The 17,505-nt window shown below is 40.6% G+C and overlaps 1 protein-coding gene across 9 annotated transcripts in view; it reads right to left on the bottom strand.

Annotated features, from left to right (window-relative positions):
- evi5a (ecotropic viral integration site 5a) overlaps window positions 1-17,505 on the bottom strand; it is a 35,285-nt gene that overhangs the window by 7,284 nt on the left and 10,496 nt on the right. For 4 of the 9 annotated variants that reach the window (XM_072668968.1, XM_072668970.1, XM_072668969.1 and 1 more), the window contains 8 exons: window positions 16,531-16,628; window positions 16,327-16,387; window positions 16,188-16,241; window positions 14,923-15,042; window positions 14,112-14,249; window positions 13,819-13,974; window positions 9,637-9,774; window positions 4,066-4,149 (listed from right to left, as the gene is read on the bottom strand). In XM_072668968.1, the coding sequence (XP_072525069.1) occupies window positions 4,066-4,149; window positions 9,637-9,774; window positions 13,819-13,974; window positions 14,112-14,249; window positions 14,923-15,042; window positions 16,188-16,241; window positions 16,327-16,387; window positions 16,531-16,628 (849 nt within the window). Of the gene's footprint in view, window positions 1-4,065; window positions 4,150-8,488; window positions 8,578-9,636; window positions 9,775-10,772; window positions 10,886-13,818; window positions 13,975-14,111; window positions 14,250-14,922; window positions 15,043-16,187; window positions 16,242-16,326; window positions 16,388-16,530; window positions 16,629-17,505 lie in introns of those variants that run through there. The other 5 variants (XM_072668971.1, XM_072668972.1, XM_072668974.1 and 2 more) reach the window with 5 other exon arrangements.

Here is a 17,505-nt window from a genome sequence, read left to right as displayed (position 1 = left end):
GAATAATTCATAGTAGATATGAAATAATACATTGTAGTTACTGACTTGTTTATAGTAAATAGTGAATAATTCATAGTAGTTACTAAAAAGATCACACTGAATACTAAATTATTTATTGTAAATGCAAAAAAATCATACCGGATACTGATTAATTCATTGTAATTACAAACAAAAAATCATACTGGATACTAAATAATTAATTGTAATTACTAAAAATTCATACTGGGTACTGAATAATTCATTGTAATTACTAAACATTCATACTGGGTACTGAATAATTCATAGTAGGTATTAAATAATACATTGTAGTTACTGAATTATTTAAAGTAAATAGTGAATAATTCATAGTAGTTACTAAAACAAATCACACTGAATACTGAATAATATATTGTAAATACTAAAATTCCAAACTGGATATTGAATAAATTATAGTAGATATAAAATAATACATAGTGGTTACTGAATAATTTATAGTTAATAGTGAACAATTCATACTAGGTACTAAAAAAAATCATTCTGAATATTTGATATAGATAAATATATATAGATAAATAAGTAATGGCTACTGAGGCGATCATAAATTTGAGCTCAGAAATAAGCGTAGGGTTCAGAAGGGTAATTGGTGTGTGTTTAATTAGAGTTCATTTGTATTCGTAACAAAAAGCTAGGTGTTCCCAAACTTTTGACAGGCAACCTATGTTCTGTTTTGTAATAAATGTACTAATGTTATCAGAATCAGTCCACTGTTCTGTTCTCTTCTGTTTGCAGTGATAAATCATGAGAACAGAAAGAACAGCGGCTGAAAGGCTGCAATAAAGCCAGGCAACACAATCAGCAGCCCAGAGGTGGGAGGAGGGTCTTCCCCTATCAGTAAAATCAGCCATGCTCATCGTGACCCTCCTAACAAGGGCTTCTCGCTGTAAATCTAATGAACGGCGGAGGAGCACAAATCTTATGGAGGCAGACGTGTTGAGAGACTTTCCTGGCCATTGTGTGGCTCTTTGAGATAATGTTCCCTCCCGCTCTCGCTCTGTTTTCTGAGACGTTCTAGGTCTCTGGAGCCTCTGGGTTTCTGCTGTGTCCATTTGCATTCACACTCTGAAATGAGTAATTCTGCTCTCCATCAAAGGCCAACCAGGAAACCCCTGCTTCATAATAATATAACTTCTTTATTACCTCAACAAAGTAGCCCCTTTAGCTTGAGCGAATGACTCTAAAATTAGAAGTATAGACTGAACTTTGACTGCGATATATCTTCAGATATGAAGCAAAAAGCAAGAAAAGCTGGAGAACAGTGAGGAACTCTCATTAAAAGCAACCTTATGTAGCAATCTGACCTTAAAACAGCAGGTTCAGAATCATGTTGACACACTGTTAAAAACTTTTGAAGGTTCCTCAATGGAGGAACCTTGAGGAACCTTCAAGAAAAAAGTTCCTTGAAGGTTCCTCAAAGCACCTTTAGAAGTTCCTCCACAGTTTCAAACTGAAGAACCCTAAAGGTTCTCCAAGGAACCTATACTTTTAACAGTGTACACTGGAGAACGTTGGAGAACGTTGCCTCGTCATATTAGTAATGTAAAATCCTGCAGTACGACTCTACCGCCTCAGTCCACATGCTTCTCTACCTTCAGCTTGTCAAAAATGCACACATACAGCTGTCCTTGAGAGGGCGCGCAAAGCGTGACTTGTATTTACTGCAGTGGTGTAAAAGTGAATTACACTCCGCACCTGTAGGGGGAGCCCAGAAGCAAAGAAATACCAATCCTCACATAATGCTGTTTTCAGTGTTGTGGACACTGATCATGAATTTGGCTAGCTATGCTAACCCTATGCTACCTAACGCTTAGAGCTATTTACAGCAGAGCTAACTAGCAGAAGACCCACGTCTGTGGTTGAAGGTGCTAAACAGAAAACATCCACCCAAACGTCCATACGTCTGCTCTTACCATTGGACGTAAGCCTAAGAGCTAAACAAGCTAGCCAAGAGCCTTACAAGCCCCCAACACATCCATTTCTCAGACAGAGGAATGCATTCATTAAAAAGGGTGTCCACAAACTTTGGACATGTAGTTTATGTGTGTGTGTGTGGGGGGGGGGGGGATTCTTATAACTGATGGTTTCTGTAAGGAACTGACAGCCCGAGCTGCATAACTGAGTAATTTCCGCACAGAATCTCTAAATGAAATCTTTGACAGAATCATCCCAGTGTAGAAGACCGTCATGCACCAGCCAGCAGTGTGAAACATGCGGTCAGCAAGTCTAAATTTACCCTCCGTCACGGCTGTGTCTAAATCAGAAAATACTTCACATGTAAAGCAGAATTATTGCTGCTGTGCAGAAATAGCTGCCCCCGGTCATTAAAAGTGACTGGATTGTAAATATGTGCAAAAGCGCCCCCAAAAATCACCTTTCACAGCATTCCTGCATTGTAGTCAATGCACCCCCTAATCCTCTATTCTCTACATTACAGCACTGTACAGCTCCACCCTACATGATCAGTTTCTCTGGTTTTGCTATTTATAGTCAGTGTGTTTAGAGAAATTAACATTTGCATGGTATTTCATAAACCATGGACGTTTCCCCTAAATTCCAAATAAAAATATTTGCTATTTATAGCATTTATTTATTTATTTGCAGAAATGACAACTGCTCAAAACAGCTGCTCAAATAATGCAAATAAATGTTTATAATAATTATAATAAAATAAGTTATTCTAATTTCTAAACAGTACTAATATCTGAACTTTGAGAGCATTCAGAATCACTATGCTGAAAGAACCTCGACTGTCAATCACAGTTTTCATGTCTCGGCCCAATATCCACTAGTCTTTCACATTGCTTTTGGGGCTTTATGCCGTTCATAGTCTGCAAATTCAGCTAACTCAGCTCTGTTTGATGAAATACCTGGAATATACCTGGAATATTCCTGGAATAAAACAATGAAGGTTTCCTACAATAGTGTCCCAATATAGGGAACAGTGATTAGGGAGACATTACATAGGGAACAGAAGTGGCCCCCTAATTACTATTCCCTACTTTGGAGCCATATGGAGAACATTAAAAATCTGTTCCATTAAAAATACATTAATATAAATAATGGTCCACATATCATGTTCCATTGTAGGTAATAGTGATTAGGAGGACACTTCCTTTCCTGATAATGGTGTCCTATATTTTATATAGTGCTTCAAAGTGGGGAATAGTGATTAGGGGATCACTTCTGCTCCCTATAGTAGTGTCCTGTATAGTGTTCCAATGTTGAGAATAGTGAATAGTGTTTGCGTTCCCACTAATAGTACACACACATATATATATATAGGGCCTTACACCCTGCGCAAGGCGTGTTGCGATGCTCGTTGCTATCTTACACCTCACCAACAGTCTATTTTCACGTCTTCCTCCTGCATCATTTAAACAGCAGCGCTGCTTGTGAATATATCTACGCTGATGGGCGCGGTGGTCTCAAAATGAGGGGTGTTCGGGTCAATTTCTGGCGTATTGCTACGTATCTTGGCGACGCAAAACACAAGAGGAGCTCAACTGACTGAAAACTGTGAACCTAGGCAGACGCCAACAGTCAGACGTTCGTTGCTATCTTGGCAGTGAATTGTCAACACAGGCGCGTGCAGCCCAACACTCGTACACCCCCCCCCACGCTTTACACCACTGAAACAGCAACCCGCCAAGGTCAGTTTGACCGCACCTGGCTCTTAAAGGGATGGCGAGCGACACACTGATTGGTTTATTACTGCACGTTACGCCCAAAACAAACACCCCCATGATTAATTAAAAGACTTAGTACATGACTTTTGAGCGTTTCGAACCGCACAAGGCAAACTTTTCCCGCCTTCACCATAGCAAAGACACACCGACACTTAATAAGGCTGCATGGTGCACGGGTGACGGCTCCCCTAAAGATCGCTAAAATAGGGCCCATTGTGTCCTAATGTAGAGCAGAGTGTTTAGGGGACCATTTGCGTTCCCACTAATAGTATAATATACTATATAGTGTTCCACTGTAGGGAGCAGTGATTAAGGGACCACTTCGCAAGAACACTTAGCATACCTGGGCCTGTAATTGGACAATCTGATCTTGCAGCTTTCTGACAGTAGCTGTGCCATCGTCCTGTTCTTCATCGTCACAATCCTGCTGAAGAAGAGCAGATTTGTTATCCATTGGGGTTAACAATGCATGGGTCCATTAACAATCTCTGGGTACCATTAGCATCATTTCATCCCCTCAGCACTAAAGGGAGACTCGTTTTAACATGCTAATATGGCTACCCATACTTCAGCATGATTAGCATATTAGCATATTGTTAGCAGCAATATAATTTCTGATGAAGTCCTACTTTTAACCAACTCCAGCACTATGATTTATTCGCTATTAGCCGACCTAGTATTTATTGAGTAAAGAAATAGTACATTACTGAGGCTTTATTAACCAGGAAACATGCTAATATGGCTAACAGTGAGTGGAAGTTAGAAGCCACAGTCAGTCATGTCATGTGTTTGCTATCTGGTGGATATTAGTTCTGTCACAGCTAGCAACATTAGCATTTCTGATAAAATCTCATTATTAGAGTCTCATTATTATTTTTTTTAATCAAAATTAGAATTTCTTGAGTAAAATATTAGATTACAGAGGATTTATTTATTGGCCAGCAAAAGCTCCTCACAGTTCATATAAACCTCTTTTTAACATGCTAATATGGCTAACAGTGAGTGGACGTTAGAAGGCAGAGTTTAGCCTTAAAAGCTTTTAGCAGACCTAGCATTTCTTGAGTAAAATGTTAGATTACAGAGGATTTATTAACCCGAATAGCTCCTCAAAGTTCATATAAACCTGTTTTTAACATGCTAATATGGCTGGTGAATATTAGCTAGTTTTCAGTCATTGCTAGTAGCATTAGCATTTCTTTATCCACTTTTAGCAAACCTAGAATTTTTTGAGTAAAATATTAGATTACAGCATTTATTAGCATTTATTAACCAAGAAAAGCTCCTCACGGTTCATATAAACCTCTTTTTAACATGCTAATATGGCTGACAGTGAGTGGAAGTAGCAACATTAGCATATCTGATATCATATTTTTAAATCAAAACAATAATTTCTTAAGAAAAATATTAGATTACAGAGGAATTATTAACCAAGAAAAGCTCCTCACGGTTCATATAAACCTCTTTTTAACATGCTAATATGGCTAACAGTGAGTGGAAGTAGCAACATTAGCATATCTGATATCATATCTGACATCTGTCTCATTTTTTTTTAAAATCTAAACAATAATTTCTTAAGAAAAATATTAGATTACAGAGGAATTATTAACCAAGAAAAGCTCCTCACAGTTCATATAAACCTCATGAAGACATGCTAATATGGCTAACAGTAATATGGCCTCAGTTCTGGTGAATATAAATTCTAGAATCAGTAAGAGTAAAATATTAGATTACAATAATCATTGATAATTGACCAGCAAAAGCTCCTCACAGTTCATATAAACCTCTTTTTAACATGCTAATATGGCTAATAGTTAGCCATGTCATGTGTCAGACATGTCACAGATAGCAACATTAGCATATCTGATAAAATCTTATGTAGTGTCTCATTATTATTTTGAATCAAAACCAGAATTTCTCAAGTATAACTTTAGATTACAGGGGAATTATTTACCAGCAGAAATGACCTCACAGTTCATAAATGCTAATATGGCTAACAGTAATTCTGGTAAGAGTAAAATATTAGTATACAAAGGATTTATTAGCCAGGAAAGGCTCCTCACGATTCATATTAGTCATATCAGTCATAATCACACATTGCTAAGAATGGGACGTGATGTTCATTTCAGTAACCACCACAAAGTTGGACTGACTGTTCCGAAACTAACTCTGTGCTTCTGCATGTACATCTAACACCATCTCACAGTCATTTTTCATGATTACCTTTAGATCTCTCTTTAGAGGTTTTAATAATCCCTGCATTATAACAGTCTCTGGGAGCCTGAAGATGTAGCAAAATATTAAAACCAAGACAATGGAGATACCGTAGAGCAGTGGTTCCCAACCCTGGTCCTGGAGAACCCAGTGCTTTGCACATCTTAGAGGTTTCTTGCTCCAACCTCACAACCTTCAGCTCAGAATGGCTAAGGTTCAGTAAACACTAGCTAACATATCCAGGACCAGAGTTAGGAGCCACTGCAGTGGACTGCCAATAGTACCGCCAATAGAATAGGACTCTCTGGAGCAGATCAACATGAACCTATTGGCACCATGCTGCCTAATGCCAGGCGTGGGCCAGAGGGGTATGTACAGTATAAAGCCCCCCAGAAGCATTGTGCTGTGGAGCAGTGGAGGAACTGTGTTCTCTGGAATGATGGTGGTGGTGGTGCTTCATCCAATACTTTTGGGTTGCGGAGTTGGGGAGATGGAGATTATGAGGTGGGTGGTGATCATCATTCAACATCTGACATCTGACCTCACTAATGCACCCGTCGCTGAATGCAATCAAATCCTCACCGCAATGCTCCTCCAGAATCTAGTACAAAGCCTTCCACCCTGGACAGTAGAGACAGTTATCCAGTCAAAAGCAGGATCAACTCTTTTAAATTTCTTTTGAACTTGGAAGAAACAATTTACGAGCAGGTGTCCCAATACTTTTGTCCATTTAGTGTAGTCTCAAATCTTCAACTGTGGCCATTTAAGAAAGAGCTGGACTAACAGAACTGCAGAATCATGCTCTCCTCCACTCCTCCTCGTAGTTAACGGCAGTGTTTGTGCACAGTTGGCTGCTTTCTTGCGAAATCACTTCTGCAGAGAAGAGCCGTAGGCCGCCGAGCTTCGGGTGCTGGGCCCAAAGTGTGAACTCCGACAGCATCAGGCAGCAGAGTGAGAAAGATGCTATCAGCCGCACACATTCAGAAAAAAAGCAGAAGATACTGGTTCCTTTTCGCTGCCTTTTTTTTTTTTGGCGATCGTCAGATAAGCATGCTTTTAACGAAGTCATTGTGTGATGCAGAAACTTGTTATTAACCAATGCACTGACTCTGGGTTTCTCAACTCTTGTCCCAGTGCAGGATGTGTGTGTGGAGGGTCGACCGTGATCTGAATCAGTTCTGTTTGTTCAGTGAAAGTGTGCAGTGCTTAACCGAAACTAGCTAAATGCTGTATCTATTTGTAAACTCCAGCTACGAGGCTCGTCTGAGAGATATCCAGGCCACCAAAATAGAGCCTGGTTGACATAGACTTCCATTACTCATTACTTGTAGCTACATCAGCCTCGTAGCTTCTGCGCTAACCTATCGAAGCAACCTTCATACACTGATCTTGTCTTGGCTGATTGACTACATCCATTGATTGAATTGTCAAATATTAATATAGTTTCAAAAATCGCTGATGATCTGCTTTCAGTAGCACCGGTCAAGAAGTGGATATAAACCGCCCAGAAGTTTGTGGACACCCCTTCTAATGAATGCATTCAGCTGTTTAACATTGCACCCATTTCTGATACTGAACCTATTGGCACCATGCCGCCTAATGCCAGGGGTGGGCTAGTGGGGTTTAAAGCCCCCCAGCATTGTTTGGAATGATGGTGGTGCTCCATCCAGTACTTGGGGGAGTTGACCCGGGGAGTTGGGGATGATGAGGTGGGGTGGTGCTCATCCGCCCAACATCCAATAGCAATGCTCGTCCAAAATCCAGTAGCGAGCCTTCTTCCCTGGACAGTAGAGACAGTTACTCCAACAAAAGCAGGACAAACCCGTTATAATACTCTTGATTTCAAAAGAAACAATAAACAAGCAGGTGTCCCAATACTTTTGTCCATATAGTGGTTGGTTCTTGAAGGTGATTGAACGGTGTTAAAGCAGGAACAATTGGTAAGCCCAAGAATCTGAGACACTTCAACAAACAAGAACCAGACTGTGATGTTCTAGACGAGTCGGACTGGGTCAGAACATCTCCAGAACATTAGGCAGGTCTTGTGGGGTGTTCCCGCTATGCAGTGGTCAGTATCTTATCTACCTACCAAAAGTGCTCCAAGGAAGGACAGCCGGTGAACCGGCGACAGGGCCTTACTGACCAATGAGGATATGCAGCTCACTCACTACTCTGGACACACCGATCAGCCATAACATTAATACCACCTGCCTAATATTGAATAGGTCCCCATTGTGCCAGCACTACTAATCTGACCACTTGAGGCATGGACTCCACAAGATGTGGCACCTGGCACAGAGACAAGACAGAAGCAGAAGATCCTCTGGAGACCTCCATGGATCGCATCAATGAACCCTGTCGCCAGTCCACCAGTTGACCTTTATGTACTGATATCTTTTAAAAGGTACTGACCACTGCATACCTGCCTGATGTTCTGGAGATGTTCTGACCCAGTCTGACTCGTCTAGAACGTCGCAGTGTCTCAGATTCTTACGCTTGTCCATTTCTCCTGCTTCAGCACCTTTCCATCACCTTCAAGAACTGACTGACCGTTAACTCGCTGCCTAATATGTAGATCCACTCTGTTCCAAATTTAAAACGGTCTCTAAGAAAACCCGTAAGAGCTTCTGGACTCTGGTTTGACCTTTGAAAGGAGAAATGATTTAAAACAGAATGAGAGACTGACCACAGAACTACAGATTAATCAAAGCTGAATGAGATAGCACTCAGGGTGTGTCTCCAGCTGCGGCTAATGGTGATGCTTCACTGGGAATAGTTTCAGTGTTCAGCCCTGAACACACACACACACACACACACACAGTGTGACAGATTAGGGGAAAATCTAAATTACACAACTTTGCTAGCAAGTAATGGAAGCTTTGTGTCCATCCACTACTGCTTTTCGCTAAGCTAATGCTAATGCACAATGCTAATCAGTTGGCCACAAGCTTCCTTTGCTTGTTAGCCACATTAGCTTGTGACCAGTGGCAAGTGTCATAAGTGGCAGTGTGTTTAACACTGAGGTCATTGTGTCCATTTCCTCTTGTTTCCAGCCCACAGCAGACAGCAGAGTTGCACCCAGCTGGGCTGAGTGGGGTTTAATAAGGCACACGGCCTGGGCCTGAATTTAGCGTTCAGGAAGAGTTGTGGAGGGCAAATGACCCAGTAATTAGCCGTCACCACCCCTGCTGGCTCAAAAGAGGAATGAGGTCACTCTTGGTTAAGGCTGGGCAATATTGCAGAAAATAACATCACGATATTTCACAGTGCACTATGTGGACAAAAGTATTGGGACACCAGGATGTTGGAGCACCACCACCACCACCATGGAGCACCATCACCACCATCATTCCAGAGAACACAGTTCTTCCACTGCTCCAAGCTTCAAGTTCTCCAAGTTCTTCCACTTCTTCCAGCTCAATGCTGCTGGGGGGCTTTATACCCCTCCTCTAGCCCACACCTGGCATTAGGCGGCATGGTGTCGATAGGTTCATGTTGTTTATCTGCTCCAGGGAGTCCTATTCTACTGACAGTGCTTTTCTACAGGGTCTAGACAAGCTGTGCTGAATGCTTTCATTAGAAGGGCTGTCCACAAACATTTGGACATGTAGTGTATGAATAACAAATATATATATACATGCTTAATTTATGATAAGAACAACGTCATCATGTTTCTCCAGCCTACTTTAGGCCATGCTGTTACCTTGTGCTGCTCTTCCTCTGTTGTTTGTCCCAGCAGACTGTGCAGATGCTGGTTTTGCATCGTTAGCTCTTGCAGATGCTCACGCTGGCTGTGCATGCGCTCAGTGATGTGCTTCATCCGAAGACTGCAGATTTCATCCTGCAAGACAGCAATAAGGCCTGTCGTCACCTCTAACTAAAGACCCATTATTCTGTATCTGTTTATAATCTTAGTCAAATTTACTGGGTTTAATTGTTCAGGTAATTTAGTAAATTAAGAATTTGCACATCTGAACTGTGTTGATGCTGTATATACCGATCAGCCATAACATTAGCACCTAACATTGCCTAATACTGAGCAGGTCCCCCTTTATGCCGCCACAACAGATCTGACCATTTGAGGCATGGACTCCTTTGAAGACCTCTGAAGGTGTCCTGCTGTGGTATCTGGCACCAAGACGTTAGCAGCAGATCCTTTACAGAACAGTGCTAAGTACTAATGTTATGGCTGATTGGTGTGTATTAAGTAACATTAAAGATAATAATAATAATAATAATAATAATAATAAAATATAAATAAATACATACATATATATATATATAGTAATTTTCACTAGTATAAATTCATATTTTGTATAAATTATACAGCCAAAATAATCTGCTGATTAATGGGTTCAGTAAAATCTCTTTATTTTCAGTATCAGATTTAGTTTGGTCAAGATTTTTCTTAAAACGACTATATCTAATAATCCAGTCTGACTCTCCTCCCTGACCAATCAGCTCCTAGCTCCTTTACAACACTGCAGTCAGCTCACTTCCTGTATGTGTGTGTGTACTGATACACACTCTGGACTGATATCTGATGCTGTTTGTCAACTACTGAGCTAAAAAATAAAAATAAAATAAAATAAAATAATAAAAATAAATAATAAAAATAGTTTTCTAGTTAATGAATTGCTTTTCTATAGCATGTGTGCATTAGCATTAGCCTCCTCCTCTTCAAAAGTCTGCAGGAAGCTCTAGAACCACACACATGACATTAAGTTCTCATTATGTTCTACTGTAAAAGACAAAAGACAGACAACCATCTTCACCATTAGTGTTGGACACAGATGAAATTTGGCACACACACATACACACTAGTGAACCAACACCCACAGTGGACAGTCAGCGGTGGGCAGCTACTGCTGCTGCACTCTGGGAGCAGGGTCCAACAGTGGCAGCTTGCCGAGCCTGGGTATCGAATCCACAAGCCTGTAGAAGGCGCTCTTCTAGAACACAGTGGTAAAAACAAAGGATCGCAACTGGATTAGGCCCAAAATAGCCAATAACTGACCCTTTAAAATAGGCCTGGGTTGACCCCGACCCCAGTCCACTACAGCATCTCGAATTTGTACATTTGAAAACAGCCTGAGGATTTAATTTACTCCAAAAAAAAAAAAAAAAAACGAAGAGTGTACTTCATTGTATTCATGTTCGGTCAATTCTATTTACTCTAATATTTCAAAACCAATGCAGCCGAACTGCCGTATTGCAGACAGCCATATATTCATACACTCTTATTAACTAATATACAACTAATGTGTTATTCCATATATTCAAAATTCCAGAAATGTTATCATATTGTGATAAATCTTTTTATTGTGATGCACAATACGCTTTTCTGAGCATATCAGTCGTATCGTCTGTGCTATAGTGCTGTGATTAGTCTGGTTTAACTGGATAAAGAGCAGCACAGGTTGAATGGGAGAGTAGAGCCGGGCAATATGACAATATTTTATCGTATTGTGATAAATTTTGTTATCGTGGTGTAGAGTATAAATCACTGTATTTAGGACAGGAGAGGATCTGAATAGTAGTTTTTAAGAATCTTTTAAGAATCTGTTCATGTATCGTGATAGATTTTGTGTATCACAAAAATATCGTCTTTAAATATCGTGATATAGTATTTTTTACCATATCACCCAGCCCTAGCTGTCACCCACCCCTACATGCAGTAGGTACTGACTGTACCCGTCCAATGATAATAAAAAAATAAAAAAATTAAATTAATAAGTATCGTTGTATTACCCAGCCTGAGCTTGATATTAATCTGCTAGTTGTGAACATAACAGGCTTTAAATATCGGTATCAGTATTTTTACCATATCGCCCAGCCCTATCGGAGAGTATGGGAAAGAAGTCGTTTTTTTAAGAATCCGTCGCTACTGATGCATTGTGTCTGCGATCATATATATTGTGTATCGCGATAAATACCATGTATCATTACAATAACAATTACTGTGATATACTGTCTTTATCATATCGCCCAGCCCTGGCTGTCAGAGTACGGACCTGAAGTGTAGGCCCACATGCTAGCTCTCAGGCTTTAAGGGGTTAATGCAAGGATAATGCAATGTGGGAATGTTTCAGGCTGTCGGTCAGTCTGTAATGATTCAGATTTGAACACGTTGCCGATGGGATGAAACTGATTTCTGCTTATCAAACGTTTTTGGGTGGATCTGATTTTTTGAGTGATTTCACAGCCCAGAGGCATTTTTCTCCTCTGAGTGTCACTCGAATCGTGATCTTTTGCCATGTCAGTCTCCAAATCAGACAGATCAGAGGTTTCAACACACCTAACGTTAAAAGCCGCCCGTGTGTCATCGTGACAGTATGTGAATATGTGAATTTCGCCACACTGGCTGTCCACACATGAAATGTAGCAATACGGCCAGGCCACCGCAACATGTCTCCAAAAGCACGTCGCTACAGAAAGACTAAACACTAAACACGAAGAAAACAAATACATACAGGATACAGGTATAATCCATATACCCAGTATTTTAATGGGGTATTAAACAGGCTGTACGTCTTTTCAGTAAAGTTTCGGGCCGCAGGGCAGCTTGGATGCTAGGTTAGTAAAATGTCTCCATCTACTGGACGTACAGCGCAAGCTCAGAAGAACTTAAAGCTTTTATTTTTCCCCACAAATTTTTTAAATAATGCTTCACCTGAACATGTTTTGCAGTATTGCCAGTAGTCAGCATCACTAAACTCTATTGGCTTGATTTGGACTTAGCACAGGGGTGTAAAAATGCACTGATGCTTGGGATGTCCTGACCCGATACAGAGAATCAGACCTGGGGCAGATCTAGGCATATTTTAATGTTCATTTTGGGATCGACTGTTGTAAGCCGGATCTAGTTCCGATCCTTTGTTTTTACCGCTGTGCTATAGTGAAACACCCTCTGGCGCCCTCTACGCTCCATTACCAGACATTATTCCCGGCCCACAGCAGTGAGGAGTGTTCTCAGAAGGTACCAGAACAGTTTAGAGTCTGCAGGGTGGAACAATTTTACAGTGGAACATAAGAACCTAGCGTAATATCTGTGGTTCTAGAGCTGCTTTTCCTGGCTGCGTCCCAATTGCGCCCGGTTAGTGCACTAAACATTACCATACTAACCCGTTTAGCACTAACAGGAAGTGATGAAGCATTGCCATGCCAACATACATCACTGTAAGTCCTCCCTGCACTTGCATTGCTATCCACCACTTTTTCGAATAATTGTTCCAGTCGTGAGTAGCTCCTCCCTTTCCATTTTGCACGGCATTATGGGATAATAGTGTCCATCGTAACCACACTCAAAAACCGACGACATATCTTGGATTTTTGAGTGTACTCAACTTTTAAGCTTTTATCTATACTACATCAATCATACTCAATAAATAGTTAGTATTTGTAATTAGTATGTAATTGGGACGCAGCCACCATCTTCAAAACCACGTGGGGAAATACACCCCCGTCACGTCTTTATTCTTGAGTTTTGGCTGGTTAGAAACGAAACTACCGTGGAAATGTTCTGTTTTGCCAGCGGGAGAACCGCACTCCTTCCTTCTGAGCACTGAACAGTGATCTCAGAACTGAGAAGGGGAGGCTAATGCTAATGCTAACACACACTCACACATGCTGTAGGAACTCACATCACAGCACATTCACCCACTATAAACCAGTTATTTCACACCAGCAGACCAACAACAACGGATATCAGTACAGTGTGTGTACCACTACACACACACACACAGGAAGTGATGTTTTAAAAGAACTGGGAGCTGAATGGTCAGCCAGACTCAGACTGAGGTCTAAGATCAATGGTCATTTAAAGAAAAGTGTGTACTGTGTGTGTTCCTGTTCAGCTGTGTGTGCTGCAGCTGTGGTGTCGGACCTGCGTCTGCAGCTGCAGCAGTTTGTGGCGGCTCTGAGTGAGCTGCACCTGAGTGTGGACCTCTCGGAACCTCACACGCAACAGCTCCTCCTGCAGGTCACACACAGCGCTGCTGCCCTTCTGCTGATTCTGATGAACAGATGGGGTCGGATTCAGCTTGCAAAATTGATGTCAGAAAATACAGTGAGACAGTCGGGCAATGGAAGTCATGATCATCATAATTATCCCGTATACAATCAAAATCTAAATACACACACACACACACACACACACACACACACACACACACACACCTGCCATTTCTCCTCCAGATCTTTGACGTGATGTCTAACCTCTCGGATCCCGGTCAGTGTATCTGCCTCCCTCAGCTTCCCACTGACCAGCTGCTCGTGCACATACTTCACACTGTTCTCATCAGGAACTGAGCTGCTCTACACACACACACACACACACACACACACACACACACACACACACATAGCTGTTTATAGGATGTGGGATGATTTGCATGTGTGATCTATACTGTATCTATGTATATCTACTATGTATATCTATCTATGTAATTATACTACATTTATAAACATATATATATATATATATATATATTATACATATATTATAACATTTAACTATCCTCATATACAGTATATATATATATATATATATATATATATATATATATATATATATATATATATATATATATAGTATATAACCTAATCACCACCCCACCTCATCATCCTCAACTCATCCCAAAGTACTGGATGGAGCTCCACCATCCATCATTCCATAGAACACTTCCACTGCTCCACAGCTCAATGCTGGGGGGCTTTATACCCCTCCAGCCCACCCTTGGCATTGAGCATCATGTTGCCAATAGGTTCATGATGTTTATCAGCTCCAGAGAGTACTAATCTATTGGCAGTACTTCTCTACAGGGACTAGACAAGCTGGGTGAGTGTGTGCATTCGCACATCTGTTTGCATCTCATTCATTAGAAGAGGTGTCCACAAACTTTTACAGTTTTTTTTAAGATCTAATTTTTGCTCCTCATAAGTCTAGTTACTCCTGTTTGACTCCAGGCTTTAGGGGTGAGTTCCTCACTTTCTCCATCAGCAGCATCTTTATCTCCATCTGCTTTAAAACACGCTGAAGCTCCGCCTCCTTCAGCCTGACCCGCGCACACTCCTGACCCAGCGTCCACACCGCATCCTCACTGTATCTCTACCAGAGAGAGAGAGAGGGAAGATGGAGAAGATGATGATGATGATGATGATGATGATGATTTCCATTATCTCCATACAGTTATGTCCCCAAGTAGGTGTCAATGTATGATTGCCATCAATTCAGTGGGGCAGTATTCATACACTCTGAGGGTGGGCAACATGCTGCCACCAGCTGCCACCTACCAGTCCGACCATCAGGCCCCCCACCCACCACCACCCATACCAGACCAGCGGCACACCCTCCTACCACTGCTACCTGTTTAATGACCATGTTCAAACCCTAATGGACTCGTAACTATCTGCCACTATTAATATCACCACTATTAACTATCTGCTGTATCTGGTTTGGTCATTTTTATCAATAATTAATAAATAGTTCTGATCAGAGGAGGACGGGTCGGGTCCCCCTTGTGAGTCTTGGTTTCTCCCAAGGAGGTTCTCCTTGCCACTGTCGCTGTTGGGGCTCACTGGGGGTCTTTGATCCTTCATGTTTTACGTTATTTCTTTTTATCTCTGTGTTTTACTAATTACTAATTATGTAAATCTGCTTTGTAATGACAACAGTTTTAAAAAGCTCTACAAATAAATCTGACTTGATGGACTTGGTGGTCTCGAAATGAGGGGTGTTCAGGTCAGTTTCTGGAGTATTGCTGTATCTGTATCTCAGCAACGGAAAACACAGCAGGAGCTCCACTGACTGAAAACAGTCTAGACAGACGTTCGTCAACAGTCAGACGCTCGTTGCTATCTTGGCAGTGAATTGTCAACACAGGCGCGTGCAGACACACCGAAGACGCCCCCTAAATTAAGCTCGCCTAGAGATCGCTTAATAGTGCATCCGAGATATCAGCAGCACTTAAAGAACACAGTTTGCCAGTGTGTTTTATTAAAAACAGAGCAAAATGATTTCAGTTTAACTGGATTTATTAAGTGAATCTAGTGACATAGTCATAATATCTTTATACTCATAGTTTTAGAACTCAGACCTCAGATAAAATATATTTTTATATATTATATATATATATAATTTTTATACATATAGCTGGTAAAATGTCACTTTTTACACTTTAACAACCTTATCAAAAACCTAATAATTAACTACACTTATTACAGTGAACACAGCAGCAATAAAGACCCACTCACTTTCTCCAGGGTGTCGATTCTCTGTCGCAGAAGTTTATTTTCTGAATGTAGTTTCTAATAATAATAAAAAAAAATTAGTATTTTTTCAGTATTTTTTGCTTGTAGAGAAATCGACAAGAATGAATACAAGCAAACTCACCTTTACTTCTTCTTGTTCCTCCATTTCCTTCATTTTCATAGCTGTGTATTCTTTTTCAAGCCTAAAAAGATACGTGCAAATTTTAATGTCACACCAAAGCAGTGAAATATCACACAGTAACAGTAACAATAACAATCTGTTTGTGTCATTTAGCAGAGCAGCCAGCAGGAGGCGCTTCAGTAAAGAACAATCAGACACACTCACTTCTTCATCCTCTTGGAGTCGTACTTTATTTGATAGGCCGTCGCTATGGTCCTGTCTGGGTTGGTGTCCATTTGCTGGGGGACGGTTTTCTCTAGAAACTGAAGCGGTACTGTCAGAGTGGTGCAGTCCGCGGAGCAGCAGTGCTGCACAGTATACTAACAGTTCAGCTCTAACACTATAAGCAGTTCTACAGGAGGGCCCACAGCATTGTCAGGGACTGTACACACTCTCAACACAGCCTCTTCACACTCCTACCATCGGGCCGAGGCTACAGGAGCGTGAAGTACAAGACAGCCAGACTGAACAACAGTTTCTATCCACAAGCCAGCAGGGTTCTGAACATTATTACTGTTGTGAACTGAATTACTGTTTAACCTTCTTTACTTAGTGTTTTTCTTTTATTTAGCTTTGCTTTAGTGTACTTTAGTATATATATATATATATATATATATATATATATATTATACTTATTCTTTTTCTCCCTTTTTCATTGATATTCATATATTGATATAAGATTGTCGGTAAATGGAGGAACTGCAAAGTAAGAATTTCATTGCACAGTGAATCTTGAATTCACTACCTTTATATCTTATATATAATGGTTACTAATCCAGTAACGTTTACACTTCTGCTAACAGAAACAATCAATCGTACATTAGTTCCTATTTCCAAGGTTTTAAACTCCATGTGAGGAACATTAGGCATCTTACTGTTACCCTGTATCCCTGTTTCCCTCCAGATGATTTAGTTTGTGACCATTTTAATCATGAATTATATAATGTAGTTTTTTTATTTAACATTTTTATAGTTTTATTTTCATTAAAAAGAGACAAAATTTGAAAGGCCCAGTGTCCCAGTGCCCAAAGTGTCCTGGACTCCACAGCGTTCGTAGATTATCCACTGAAAACAAAGTGTAGACTAGGCGGGGCATAATCCCTATCCTGTATAAATATTTTATGTATATACATAATATAT

Source organism: Salminus brasiliensis, chromosome 23, assembly GCF_030463535.1.
Source record: "Salminus brasiliensis chromosome 23, fSalBra1.hap2, whole genome shotgun sequence".
Lineage (NCBI taxonomy): Eukaryota > Metazoa > Chordata > Actinopteri > Characiformes > Bryconidae > Salminus > Salminus brasiliensis.
The sequence above is the reverse complement of the archived record's forward strand: the minus strand, read 5'-3'. Positions and strand labels throughout refer to the sequence as shown.